The 13,116-nt window shown below is 39.2% G+C and overlaps 1 protein-coding gene across 3 annotated transcripts in view; it reads left to right on the top strand.

Moving 5' to 3' along the window:
• Positions 1-9,894, top strand: part of CDK19 (cyclin dependent kinase 19) — a 130,790-nt gene extending 120,896 nt beyond the window's left edge. For all 3 annotated transcript variants that reach the window (XM_074862292.1, XM_074862293.1, XM_074862294.1), the window contains 2 exons: positions 1,720-1,986; positions 5,663-9,894. In XM_074862292.1, coding sequence (XP_074718393.1) covers positions 1,720-1,986; positions 5,663-5,794 — 399 coding nt within the window. In that variant the 3' untranslated portion in view covers positions 5,795-9,894. The remainder of the gene's footprint in view (positions 1-1,719; positions 1,987-5,662) is intronic.
• The last annotated feature ends 3,222 nt before the right edge of the window (positions 9,895-13,116 follow it).

Genomic DNA, 13,116 nt, shown 5'->3' with positions numbered 1-13,116 from the left:
TTTTTTTTTTTTTTTTACAAGCTAGCTTGATTAACTTTTAAAATTATTGAAGTTTAAATCTCCTGGGAAACAGAATCTGACTGAGATGGGATTTGAGGACTACAAGCAGGAGGATACGTTACTGGTTTTGCTAAATGTGAAATGAAAATGCAAGCCACCTCTAAGTCCTTGAAGACGCAAGGCTTCTTTATAATCTTAAATGAATACATCATGGCAAATTTCATCTGAATGTATCTTGGGAGACCGCTGTGATGAATGACATAGATACAGATCTTTTATGTCATTTATCTGAGGTAACTAAATGCCTTTTGGTGACTGGGGGCATCAAGAATTTTCTGCTAGTGGCAACTGGTGGTTGTGATTTCTGAGAAACTAATAAAGTGAGTTTTTTATAAAAGGCTGCCATACTAAAGCTTTAATAATTATACAAGCAGATATTCTAGGAAAAAAAGACTATTCTGAAATGTTCCATACACTATATGGGTGGGTGGGGGTGGTAGTAAGGCTTTTGAATTCAAGCCATGACAATTGTAATTTTTTTTCATGATGAACAAGTGACGTATCTCACAATTGGAGTGAAATTGCTTTTCTTTGCAATTCTCTTATGTGCTTTAGTGCTCTGATGGAGGAGCCATTCCTGGTGCTGGAAAGCAGACAAATGGGTGGTCTTTCCTTTTTAACTGTCTAACCATGGAGGGCAGAGTTGCACTCTGCTGGTTTTCTAACCTTCCCTCCAGTTCCCTAATACTCTTTTTAGTCTGTAGCCCTCTGAAGCCAGAAGACTACAATGTCTTTTTCTCTTGTGTTCCCTTCCTAACTTTTTTCTCCCTTCTGTGGCACTTTTCTTTGTCTCTCTTCCTGCTAGGTCCCAGTGTCATCTTAATTGTCTGGCTTCTCTTCCTTTGCTAGTCTTCTCCTTCCCTTGCCAGATTCTTCCTTCAACTGTTTCCTCTTTTGTCTTCAACTATTTGTCTCTGGTCAATTTTTACTTTTCTGCTATTTCATTAAGATTTTCTGACCCTATACCTAGCACACTATGCTGGACTGTATTCCCAGTATACCACTCTTTACAAGGTACTTAAAAGCACAGGAGAGCAAAACAGTAGTGAAACCCCTTTCTGGTTCTGCCACAGAATTTCCTCACAACCTGGAAGAAATTATATCATTTTTCTGGTCTCAATTTGCTTACCTTTCTGGCAGTAATGCAGCCAGCCTCCATTGGGTTATTATAATGTGTCATTTGTAAAAGTTGGAAAAGTGGTTTTGATTCTGAGTGAACGAAGGCTGTTGAAGCACTTAGGATAATTTACTGTGGTTCACCACGTCTGCCACTGAACACTAGTGAAATTTTGGGGGTTTCGATTCAGTTCATTAGGTGATTATTGCTTTATAAATGATTCCTTCTGTCCTCTTATCTGAGCGCTTGTCTAGCTGTAGGAGGCATTAGATTGTCCTTCCATTTTTAGTGTCACTTGCATTGTTAAAAAAACAGAATGACCACAAATGGGATACCCTCACAAAGTGAGCAAGAGTGTATCAAGGATGCGTTTCTCCCAACACGCGTTTTTCCACGTGTTTCCCACGCGCTCTCCCCACACATGTTTTCCCATCGAGCCAGGGGGCCTGCCACCTTCTCCACAGGCACGGTGGCGCCAGGCTTGGCAACTCCATCAAACGGATTCAGAGCGAGTGACTGTGTTGTGTTGCTTCTTCCCCTAGAATCAACAGCAGCAGAATCAACATCAGCAGCAAACAGCACCTCAGCAGCAGCCGCAGGCAGCGCCTCAGCAGCCGCAGCCGCAGCAGCAGAACAGCGCCCAGACCAACGGGACGGCCGGGGGTGCTGGCGCGGGAGGAGGAGGCACGGGCGCAGGCCTCCAGCACAGCCAGGACTCCAGCCTCAACCAGGTGCCTCCGAACAAGAAACCACGCATAGGGCCTTCAGGCGCTAACTCAGGCGGGCCTGTCATGCCTTCAGATTATCAGGTACCTCTTGAATTTTTGCTGCTTCTGATACTGTAGGACCAAAAGGTTGGTTTCCCCCTTCTCCACTGCAAGAACGGATCATGTTTTAATGAATTTCTCGTGTAACCTGAGCAGGCATGCTATGATTAAAATATTATATAAAAATGTGGGCTTAAAGCTTTAAAGTAAAAATGTTTTGTTCTGTTATTAGTAATTTTCAAGAGGATACCAATACGAGTCATATCTGCTGCACCCTGTAAAGTGTTGAGGAGTAGTTCACTCCAGGAAAGCACTTAAATACATGCGTAGCTTTATGTTTGAGAGTAATCTTACTGAAGCCAGTGGAACTATTTCATGCACATAAATGCTGCATTAGATCAAGTTCAGGATACTCAGCTCTTGGCAATATTAAATCCTGTGTGAGAAGCAGATCTGAGAAGATCCTGAAAAGCAGAAGCAAAATTAGAACTAGGATCCCTCATTTGATTCCTGCTTCATTTTACTTCATATCATCACATGTATGGAGCAGTTCTATAGTTTATTCTAGTACCTTACTAAGTTTACTTCTGATGTTGAAGAAAAAATACATGTTAGCACAGGAATGATGTTTTGGTTCATCAGTATGATTCATGCTGAAGCAGGGCACAAAGACACGCATTGTTTCTAATGTGACCAAAGTTGAATAGATTTCATGTTTTCAAGTACAGTAGCATTCATAAGTAAAAGCAGTATCACTGAATTATTTTTGGATTTGTATACTTGTCTTTGCTTACTAGACTTATATTTTCCACTGAAAAAGTGACACTAAATAGGAAGCATTAAACTTACCAGCATCTTCAATACTTGTGAGTTTATACTTGTAGGGACAGTAATGAGTTGAAAGCAGAATAAGAAAAATGTAGATATTAAAGGTAGATTTTAAAAGATGTTAGGGATTCTGCTGCTACTAGCCTTCGAGAGGATCCCACCTTGGAGAATGGTCTTTTCAGGCTGCTTTAAAGTTAAAATAAGTAGCTTTTTAAAAACCCAGCTCTGGAGTTGCCTTGACTTAGCCCTCCAGACCTCCACAGACAATTGATCTCTCAGTGCCAGACATTTTTCTCCCATTTCTGTTTTACTTTTTTAATTACAAATTATCATGAAGACATTGAGGGCAATTTAAGGGTAAAGACAACTAGGTTTCTTTTTTGAAAAGTTCCAGACAGACTTGAGGTCTGGACAGATCACTACAGCTGTCTGACTACACGGTATTTATGGCTGGCCTGTTTTGGTCTGTATTTTGAGGACTGGTGTGCTGCGTTTGATGATATCCATTATAGAATCCTTATACAGCTCTCTGAATTGTTGGCCAACTTCCCTCTTACAAGTTGCTAGCAGTCTAAATATAATTTTTTGAGATAGTTGGATTTTTTTTTTTTACCCCCTGTGACTCTTCTAAACTTTAACAGCACAGACATCCAAATGAAGATCTGTATGTCTCCTTTATCTCACTCGCTAAATTGTATGGTCTGATTATCCATTTTTACACTTGCATTTGGCTATCTGCCCTTAAATTCTAGCTGACTGTCTTCTGTTCCAGAAAGGAATGTCTGCAATTTGTCCAAGTCTGACTTCGTTAAAAACAAATTCTCTTCTGTGGAACAAAAATAAGCATGGGCAAGTTAATGCGTTCTTGTAGTCTTATGGCATTAATTTTACTTCATTATATCTTATTCAGACGTAGGAAGAAGATTCCCTTTGCTTTGAGTTTCATTTAGCTTGTGATCTAAAATCTCCATTGAAATTTTTTTGTAGTTCACCAACCTCAATATATGTTGCTTCCACAAATGACAGTGCAGATTCCCTGTTGAATTTTACTGAGCATTCCTTATGTGACCTTGGGTGTTTTGCTTAGCATGGTGAGCTGATGCTTTTCATCCAGAATGAGTTCCTATGAAGTCATAGCATTTATCACAATTCTTTGTCTTTTCTGTTAGAAGTTGCAAAAACTTTCAGAATTTTGAGACAAATTCCAGGTTTCAGACACTCTGTTAACAATCTAACCATGCAGGCCAAGCATAATCTGGTTAACAGCATAAGTGCCACTAGGAGACATCTCTTCCAAAGCCGGCATGCTAAGCTGTTATCTCCCAAACTGACCCTTACAAACAAGTGAAGTGACTCTGTACAACTATTATATTGATAGTATATTGAGATGCAGAGGTCTGCAAGATTGGGCTGTTACCTCTCTCTCTTTAGCCTCGCTGTACTTCACCTTGAAAGCAACCTTCATATTCCTACATTAGACAGAACACAGAAAAAGTAACCTGATTTTTAGGGTTTAGTATGTTTTACAATTTCTGTAAAATTAAAGGTATAAAGCTATGTACAAAAACAAAGGGCGGAAGTGTTTCACACTGCCTGAACTTTAGGTTGCTGCTCTTCCTCATCCAGCTGAGAAGTTGCCAGGAGGCTTTCACAGCTCTACTGGCTGGGATCCAGTGATTAGATGAGATCACTGACTGGTATATTGCCTTCACTGAGCAGATTCTTGGTCTGTGGAAGATGTGGTATTCTTATAGACCCACTGTCTCCATGGGATTTCCATTCAGAACTCAAACTTCTCCAGAGGCCTTTTGTAACTCATAATCCTGACGTTTAATCAGAATGTAGATTCTTAACACTTTTCCTAGACAATTGCTGTTGGCCGCAGTCTTGCTGATGACCCTTGGACATAGCCGATTAGAACCATCAACTAGACAGTGAACAAAACTCTATTGAATGGCTGCTTGAACCTGCACTTAACTTAGCTGGAAACAAACTGTTTGCTTACTGCAAATAGTTCAGGGTTTTTTTGTAGACTCTCCTTTCTTGGGGATTGGGGTGGGGTTTACCTTGCTAGAGAGTCCTCTATCCGTTGAGCAGTACTCTTCATGCAAAGTGATTTTGCAGCTTGCATTTATTTTGCAGGTCATTATTAATTCTGGACATGGGGATGGATAGGGTAATAAAAGGGCAGATTGAGCAGGCTGGAGGTTGCAAATGATCCATGAATTTGTTTTGCTGAAATTGGGATCCACTGAGCTAACATCTCAAACAGTGGAGAAGGGAAAAAAAACATTCAGGAAAATGAATGTTAGGTTATTGCACATACACATGCCCGTCTTTAAGCAGTTGTCCTTACTTCCAGTAGATGAGGCAGCAGGTTGAAAGACTCACCTAAAATTATATTATTTTATCCTACTGGACATTTTTTCATTTAGATAAACTGAGTAACTCTTATGTCATGGTTGTCTTTTTCTGAAGGATAAATCTTTTCTGTTGCATTTAGTATCACCTATCTCGAAAAGGTTGTTTGTGGCCCTAGCAGTCTGCTTTTGCATTAATAGCACTTACAGTAATGATAGACATAAGTTTAAGAAACCGCTGAATTTTGAAATGGAGTCTGCTCACTTGTGTATTTTTCATTCAAAAAACGGGTGTGTAAATGCTGCACTTCTAGATGTCTGCCAGTGACCTTGTGTATTTTGTGTGCTGTGTTAAGGACTGCAGATCAGATTGATTGCTTGTTTTATGGGACCTTAAACTGTAACACTGTTTAGTCAGCTTCTCCAATAGTCACATTTTAATGAGTTTCAGCAGGGTTAAAAGTTTCCTGAGCTGCACAGTCTTAACAGGCTGGTTTTCATTCCCCTGATTCCACTCTCTTTTCCTGCAGCACTCCAGCTCACGCCTGAGTTACCAAAGCAACATTCAGGGATCTTCTCAGTCCCAGAGTACAATGGGCTATTCCACGTCGTCTCAGCAGAGCTCCCAGTATCACCAATCTCATCAGTCTCACAGGTACTGAGAGGGCTAACAGGCTGCACTCAGAAAGGAACGGACTAAAAGCCAGAAGACTCCAGCAATATGAAGTTCATAATGATGAGAAGAACCAAAAATATGAACTATGATGCAGAATTAAAATTCATTATGACAAGAGGAAGACTTCACTCACTGAAGACTTTCCCCCCCCACCCCATCCCTTTATTGCCATAAAGGAAATTTTGTGAAGTTTTCCTTCCTCCCTGCCCTTGCATGTGCTCCATTGTGGTTACTCTAATGAACCCTTCTGATCTGAACCCAGCACTTAACTTCTTTAACCTTCGGAATTTTGAAGGATTCCTGGTGCACCTTCCTTATGCTGTAGTGATTGCCATAAATCTGTCTTTTCAATCTCTTTGATGGGATTTTAAAGTTTTAAAATCTTGAACTCCCAGGCTTTCAAGCTTGTATATAGTTAGTTTTATACTAGGCAAACCAGTTTAGCTATACAGGTATATTGCACCTTTTTAAAGCACTATGTTATTTTCACAGGATATTACTGTTTTGCTCATGGATGTCAAGAACAGCAAAATTTTACTGTTCCAGAGTATTTTACTATTCTGTTTTTATTAGTCTAGTTTTCAGGCGAGGTCTTAAAAATAAAAAAAAAAAAAAATTAAAAATAAATAAAATTTAAAAAAGAAAAAGGAAAAAAGAAAAAAAACTACCCAAGTCTCTGCAGTGACAAATATGCTTCATGCTACTGGACTGAACGCCAAACAGAAGATTGCTGATATTTCTTAACTCATTCACATTGAATTATCGAAATCACAGTGATCATGCTCTGACTAGTTTTAAATTAAGCGTTATTTTAAATGAAACCAGGACAGTCACAGAAAAAGGAGATGCTTTCAGGATCTGTTTGAACAGAAGAATGGAATGTCTTCCCAGGCTGGACACCAAAATAGTCAGGAAAATGTATTTACTGCCCTCAAGTCTCAGTAGGAATGTGGATGATGGGCTTGCTCGTCTGTTAAGCAGCTGATTAATGTATGTGAGAGTTCTATAAATCTCTTCCACATTCCTGAGTCAGACAGAAGTACTAAGACTTGCAAAAACAAATGCATTTAATCATTTTATGTGAGAATTAATAATTAAGAGAAATTATTGTGCAGTTTGAAAAGCATGTTGAAAATTGTTCCTTTTTATGTTTATAATGCATATTCTGTGTCCCTCACATTGCTGTGATTAACCCAGATTAGTTACACCAGATGCGCTTGATTGCACTGAAATGTTTCTTTTTCCCTAGAGCAAACATGTTTTGATTGTGCCTAAGGATTGTAAGTGGATGGGTAGCTGGCAGAAAATCCCCGGTAAATAAGCAAGAGTTCAGAAGCATAATCAGAGGATTATTGTCCAACTTCTGCAACCACAGTTATTTGGAGAGACACAACATGTAATTTGGGACAGCTTCATTTTTCCTTCAGCCTTCAGGAATAAGGCTGGCTCTTGTTGCAGAAAACCTGGAAAAATGCATTTAGAAAGCTGCTAGCAATGTAACATCAGCAAGCTTCTACAACTGATGTGCGGAGAAGAGGTGAAGTGAGAAGAGTTTGTATGCAAACAGTTAATGTTACAGGCTTCTATACTGCAGTGTATTCTCTTCGGTCCCGTGTCCATAGAAAAAAATTGTATATACCAATACACATTCACACTGAAGTTATGATCAGACCTAGCAAGATGAGTAAATTTGTTTGCTCTGAGGAGAATGCTTTTCATCACAACTAGACACATATATGTTTCTAGTGGATTTGATCTCCCCATCTCCCCTTTATGCCCCCTTCCTCCTCAAACATGTGTCGTTTTCATACCTTTTGTGAGCAGTTGGCTTGCTTTGGCCATATCTACCATCATGTGGTTTTAACACCCAACTTCTCTGGAAAAACAACTAAAAACCTACTTCTGTCATCAAATGGTTAGGAAAGTGGCAAAAATGAACTGAAGTAATTTGAAGGAAGAAATTACTTCTGGGGAAAAATAATCTCCCAAAGGATACTTTCAAGGTGTAACCCTTGAAATGCTACATATTATATGTACCCTAGTAGCCTGTTTGGAAGAACAGATTTTAATTGTTCCTTTATTTTATTTCAGTGAGTCTGGGATTACATTCTTTCTGTAAGTGGCATGTCTCACCTCTTACTCATGTTAGGATGAGGTACCTTTGAGCTAATGGATATTTGGCCAATGCCATAAAGTAGCATTTATTTTATATTTTTGTGACTTGAACGTCACATTTCTGGAAATTAACCTTTGGCAGAGTAATTTTTGTCCCCTCCTGTTCTCTCCTGTTTTTACCCTTCTGTTCTCTCAAAACCCTTTTGACTTTTCCATTATAGTTATCTAACATTTCTTCTTATTATTGTGACCTGCAGCTGATCATCAAAATTCATATAACATCAGGAGGTGGCGGGGAGAAGTGTTACCGTGCTAAGGTTAGTTAAGGTGGGCTCTTGTGCCAATAAGGCAAAATCATGGTGTAGATTAATCTGTATGTAGAGTGTGAAACTTCACAGCAATGTAAGGTGCTTTAATTGAGTGAGCTTCCAGATTCTAGAGTGACTGCCATGACCTCTCTCTAAGCTGAACTGGCATTTCTGCCACACACCACTCCTCTCTAGCTTCTGTGTGCACACGCAAAGCCGAGCTGACTTTCTCTGTTGCCTTCAAACTTCCAACTGGGAGGAGAGCAAATAAAAGCATAAGAGTTTGCTGTGAAATGTAGGCTGTGCACACTCTTCTAGTTCCTTGATGGTGGTGAAATAATTTGCCTTTTCTTGGGAGCTTGATGCACGTTGCTGGGGTGGGTGGCAGTCATAGTGGAAGAGGCCTTGTTTTCCAGGGGTCATCCCATGAGGTAAAAATGCTGCGCTTTCAGAAGTGTCCATGTCATTTTTATGTTATTTTTGGCCTGTGCAGTTTCATTAGTACTCATAGTTCTGTCTCTGCCCATAACCTTTACAATCTCACCAAAGGGTTTCCCACCGGTACTGAGAGAGGCAGGTGACACCGGCAGATCTGTCTTTTCCATCCTGGTCACCTGGTGGGAGAGCGGGCCGCTGAGTACAGCTTTTCCCATCGTGGCTCAGAGGAAACAAACACGTGGGGATGAATGGGATGAGCAGCCTGGTCCGCATTGGTGAAGTTTATGTAGCACAAACTGCACAATGAAGGAAAAATATAGGGAAAGCTGCGAGTCCTGCACTGTATCTGTGACACTGTATCTGGGAAGGGGTAGGGAAGAGCATTCGTAGCGGGAGGGGTGGCAGGAAGCCAGAAGTGTTCAAATATGTATAATATTTTATATAAACATAATAAGCTTAGTTCCCCTTCATAATCTTCAGGAATGGTACTTTAACACCATTAAGCAAAGAATTGTTTTAGGGTTAAATAAATGTATTGTACATAAGGCCATACGTAATCTTCTAAAAATGTCGCCAGACAGGAGCGATGTGTATTGCTATATGAAAAAAAGTCCTTAATGCACTGTTATCTCCTAAATATTTAGTAGTAAATTAATACTATTTAATTTTTTTAAAAATTTGTCTTGTGTAGACACTAAAAAGTATTACACAAAATCTGGACAGAACATGTCCTTTTTAACAGCAATTTAAAGAACTTTTTATATATGTAAGGTAGTAACTTTTCAAATTGTTCTAGTTGTATTTTTCCCATGTTTACTATTTGTGGAAGTGTGCCTGTCTCTATTCAGTTATTTTTTTCTAATAATTTCATGCACGCATCTTTCATTTTTGTAGTTTTCATTAGAAATTATTGTGTATGCGCCTCATGCTGCCACAAAACTTTGCCGCTCTAGATCTGTGGTGGCCACATTCGGCAGTGCCCATGCCATTGGGCTAGCAAAACCACAAAGCAAAATACTTGTTTCTCATTCTAGAGTTGAGAGTTTACTGCTTTTAAGTTGTTCTGATGTCACTCTTGAAATGACTGTTAAAACTAAACTATGAGTTCATTGCATTTATTTTATATTCTTGGTTGTAATGAAATGGAATTGACTTTGCTTCAGTGTGAATTTTTTAATAAAATAATATACATTTGTAATAATAATAAAAAGTTCAAATCAAATAAGCGTGCTGAAAGGTTTTTGTAAACATTGGCTTTGGGCTACCAAGAGGGGAAATAAAGCCCACAAAATTGCAGTTGTAATTATATTCAGGATGTTTATGATATCATACACCACACAAAACAAAGCTTGCAAAACCTCAGAGTTGAAATTACAGCTTTTAAAATGCCCACAAGGATATTCATGGGTATGTGTCTATCAAAATAGAATGAAGCCTTATGGAAAACAGAATCAGTGGAGTGGTTCTCTTAGGTTTTGCCCTCAGCTTAAAAGTATTCTGGCAGGCCATGCCGATGCCACTTGTTGAGATTCATTATTACTTGTGTGACAATCCTATAGACATGTCTTTCTGAAAAAAAAGCTGGTTTTCTGCATTTTTAAAGCTCAGTGCCCTCTTACTTTTTCCTCCTGCTGGACCTCGGGGGATTTCAAGTATTTCAGGTGACAACATGGAAAGCACGAGCTACAGCACATTGGTGGGTTTCCGAAGTGGGCTTTTGTGTGCTTTGCTAGTCTGTGTGTTTCTGTTCCATCTAACCTTTGTTTCACAGATGGATAGTTGACTTATTCCAAAAACTCCACGTGTCTTCTCCATAACAGTTGCATGGGTAAGAATGGTTGGGATTTATTTGCACTACCACTTGCATTAAGAAAGAAGCTTTGGTTTCTGAGGTGCCTTTTGCACAAGGGTGAGAAGTAGCCTTTTGCCAAAAAGCCTAGTCTGCTTTTCTGACACCTCACAGATAAAGAGCTGTTGCTTCAGCCTCAACACAACTGAGCCTGCCCAGCTCTATACCCCTCATAGTTTCCTTTCTGCTTCTGCTGTCCTGTTTGTTGGTAAGATTGTGCTTAGTCAGCAGCTTTGACCTGGACATCCTTCTTAAAACCTCCTATGTTGGCTCAGTCCCAGTCTTTGTTGTTCTACAGCATCTCTCACTGTTTTTCCTACCCGGTCGTGCAATTTACACTCTAATCCAGCCTCATCATACTGATTTGAGTTGTGGTGTCATCTCTTTTTGTCCTTGACAGCTAGACAACTTACATTTCACAGCCATTCAGAAAGTTGCAGAGTAGGTTGGTTGTTAAGTCTCTTGCTTTGACTTGTTGCTTCCTGCTTTGCGTTACTGCCCTGGCTCAGCCATCTCTGTTGCATTAGATGTAAAGCTCCTGTCTTCACATCACTGCCAAAGCTTGCTGTTACGCCATCTCTCTTACTCAAATCAAGAAGTTATTTAAGTTATCTCCTGGTCTGATTGTCCCACCAGGTCAGCTTCTACACCCCCCCTTTTTAGATTTCCAAATAAGCATTTTTATGCTGTTTCCAATTGCCCATTGTTTCTGAAGACCTGTTGCATAAATTTCTGAAAAATTCCCTCCCGAGGGTCTTCTGCATCCCTCATTAAAACTCTTTGACTTTGATGTCTACAGAAGTTTAATATTTTAAGCTGCTGGTGTGCTGTGAGTTGTACCTACTGTGTTAATGAAAACTGTCCCAGTGTTTCATTACACCCTCCAGTCTATCTACATCCATCTGTCACTTCCCTGTACACCCTTGGTAAGCTCCCTGAGACACGAACCATCGTCTTGTCCTGATACAGTAGCTTCATGACTGGAGCTTGCAGGCACTCCCTAATGCAAATAATCATCACTGTAATACCATGGGTTTTTACTACTGGACAATACGCAGTAGTAGTGTGAGGAGTAATTTCCATGTGCTATTTGAACACGAAAAGCATCATACTGCTGCCAAGTATCAATTTGATCTGGCTAAATATGGAACTTGAGCAAGTATTGTTCCAATAGCCAGCAAAGGTTAACAATGGTTTAGCTGTAATGTGTTTTTGACAGATAGGTACTACTTTTTTACGTTCCAGAGAACTTCATGCCCTTGTTTAAGATCACAGAAAAAACAGAAGCTTTGGTTATTTTGGTATTTTTATAGCAATGTAGGAAAATATTATTGTGTGATTATTACAATGATTTTTTTATTTGTAAGAAATATTTATTAGAACAGTAATTGTTTGAGGTAGATTAAAACCACCAACAAGGTTATGAAAGATGTGTGTACAGTCATAACTGAGCTGCTGAAATTGCTGTGGGAGTACCACAGTTATGTAACAGATATCCAAGATAAGCCAGAGCAGGTGTTTAAAAAAAAAAATCATGATTATTCTTATTTGAAGTCTGAAAGTAATGCCAACCTATCTAATAATCTTTATATAATGTGCTTACCTTGGAATACTGCTATAGGATCAGTTTTTCTAGCTTTGTATACCAGTGCTTTGGTAAGTGTATTGTATGGACTGTAACAGGCCCTTTCTCTGATTGCTTTGTAGCGTGTTCTCTGAAGTATCTAGAAGAGGACAGAGAACTTGAGAGCATATAACTTTTATGTGTTCATTGCATACATTGAACACATGGCTAAATGAAATATTCAGCAATACATTCCTTTAGCAAAAATGTCTTTTGATGATGTTTAGCAAGAAACTATGTAAAACCTCCAACTGGTGTTTGAAGTCATTGCAGAAAGGACACCTGTGCCCCAGTTCATTGTCAGAATGGAGTTTTACTTTGCTTACACTAGCAGTAAATATTATAAATTAAGGACCATCTGCATTATTTTTTAAATATGACTTTTTAAAATAAGGAAAAAAAGTCAGGTATTTGATACTGAGTCTTGGATGTGATGTAGTAGCCAGCAATAATGCATTTTATGCAGTCTTCATCCCACAACACTAATCATGTGTCTTAAGTAGTAAAAAACCCAATATGTGAAGCACTGAAGAAAGGAATTCTTCATACCTATTATCAGCAGACAAAGTTTTAATTATGGACCAGGTCATGCCAAATGATGTATGGCTCAGATGTCCTTTCCATGGCCTGCATTTGAGCCTGTGTTGGTAAGATTCTTCCCTACATCCACAAATAGGAATTCCTTAGGATGTCAGGGACGAAAAAAAAAAAAAGATGGAGTGGAAGTGTGCGGCCTTTTGATTTTGTAACAGTTTTAATGCTATCAAGTTTAAGCATCTGAAGTTCTCCAGAACATGATGAACTTTTAAATACATTTAAATGTGTATTTTTAACATTTATACTGTTAAAAATACTTTCTATCCTTATCTGGGCAATGTGGCACAGCCCTGCTCTGGAAAGATGACCTCTAACTCTGCATGCTTGACATTCAGAGTCTTGCAGGCAATTTACAGAAGTGGACACTGAACTTTAAC

Source organism: Strix uralensis, chromosome 3 (assembly GCF_047716275.1).
Source record: "Strix uralensis isolate ZFMK-TIS-50842 chromosome 3, bStrUra1, whole genome shotgun sequence".
NCBI classification, from domain to species: Eukaryota; Metazoa; Chordata; class Aves; order Strigiformes; family Strigidae; genus Strix; species Strix uralensis.
The sequence above is the reverse complement of the archived record's forward strand: the minus strand, read 5'-3'. Positions and strand labels throughout refer to the sequence as shown.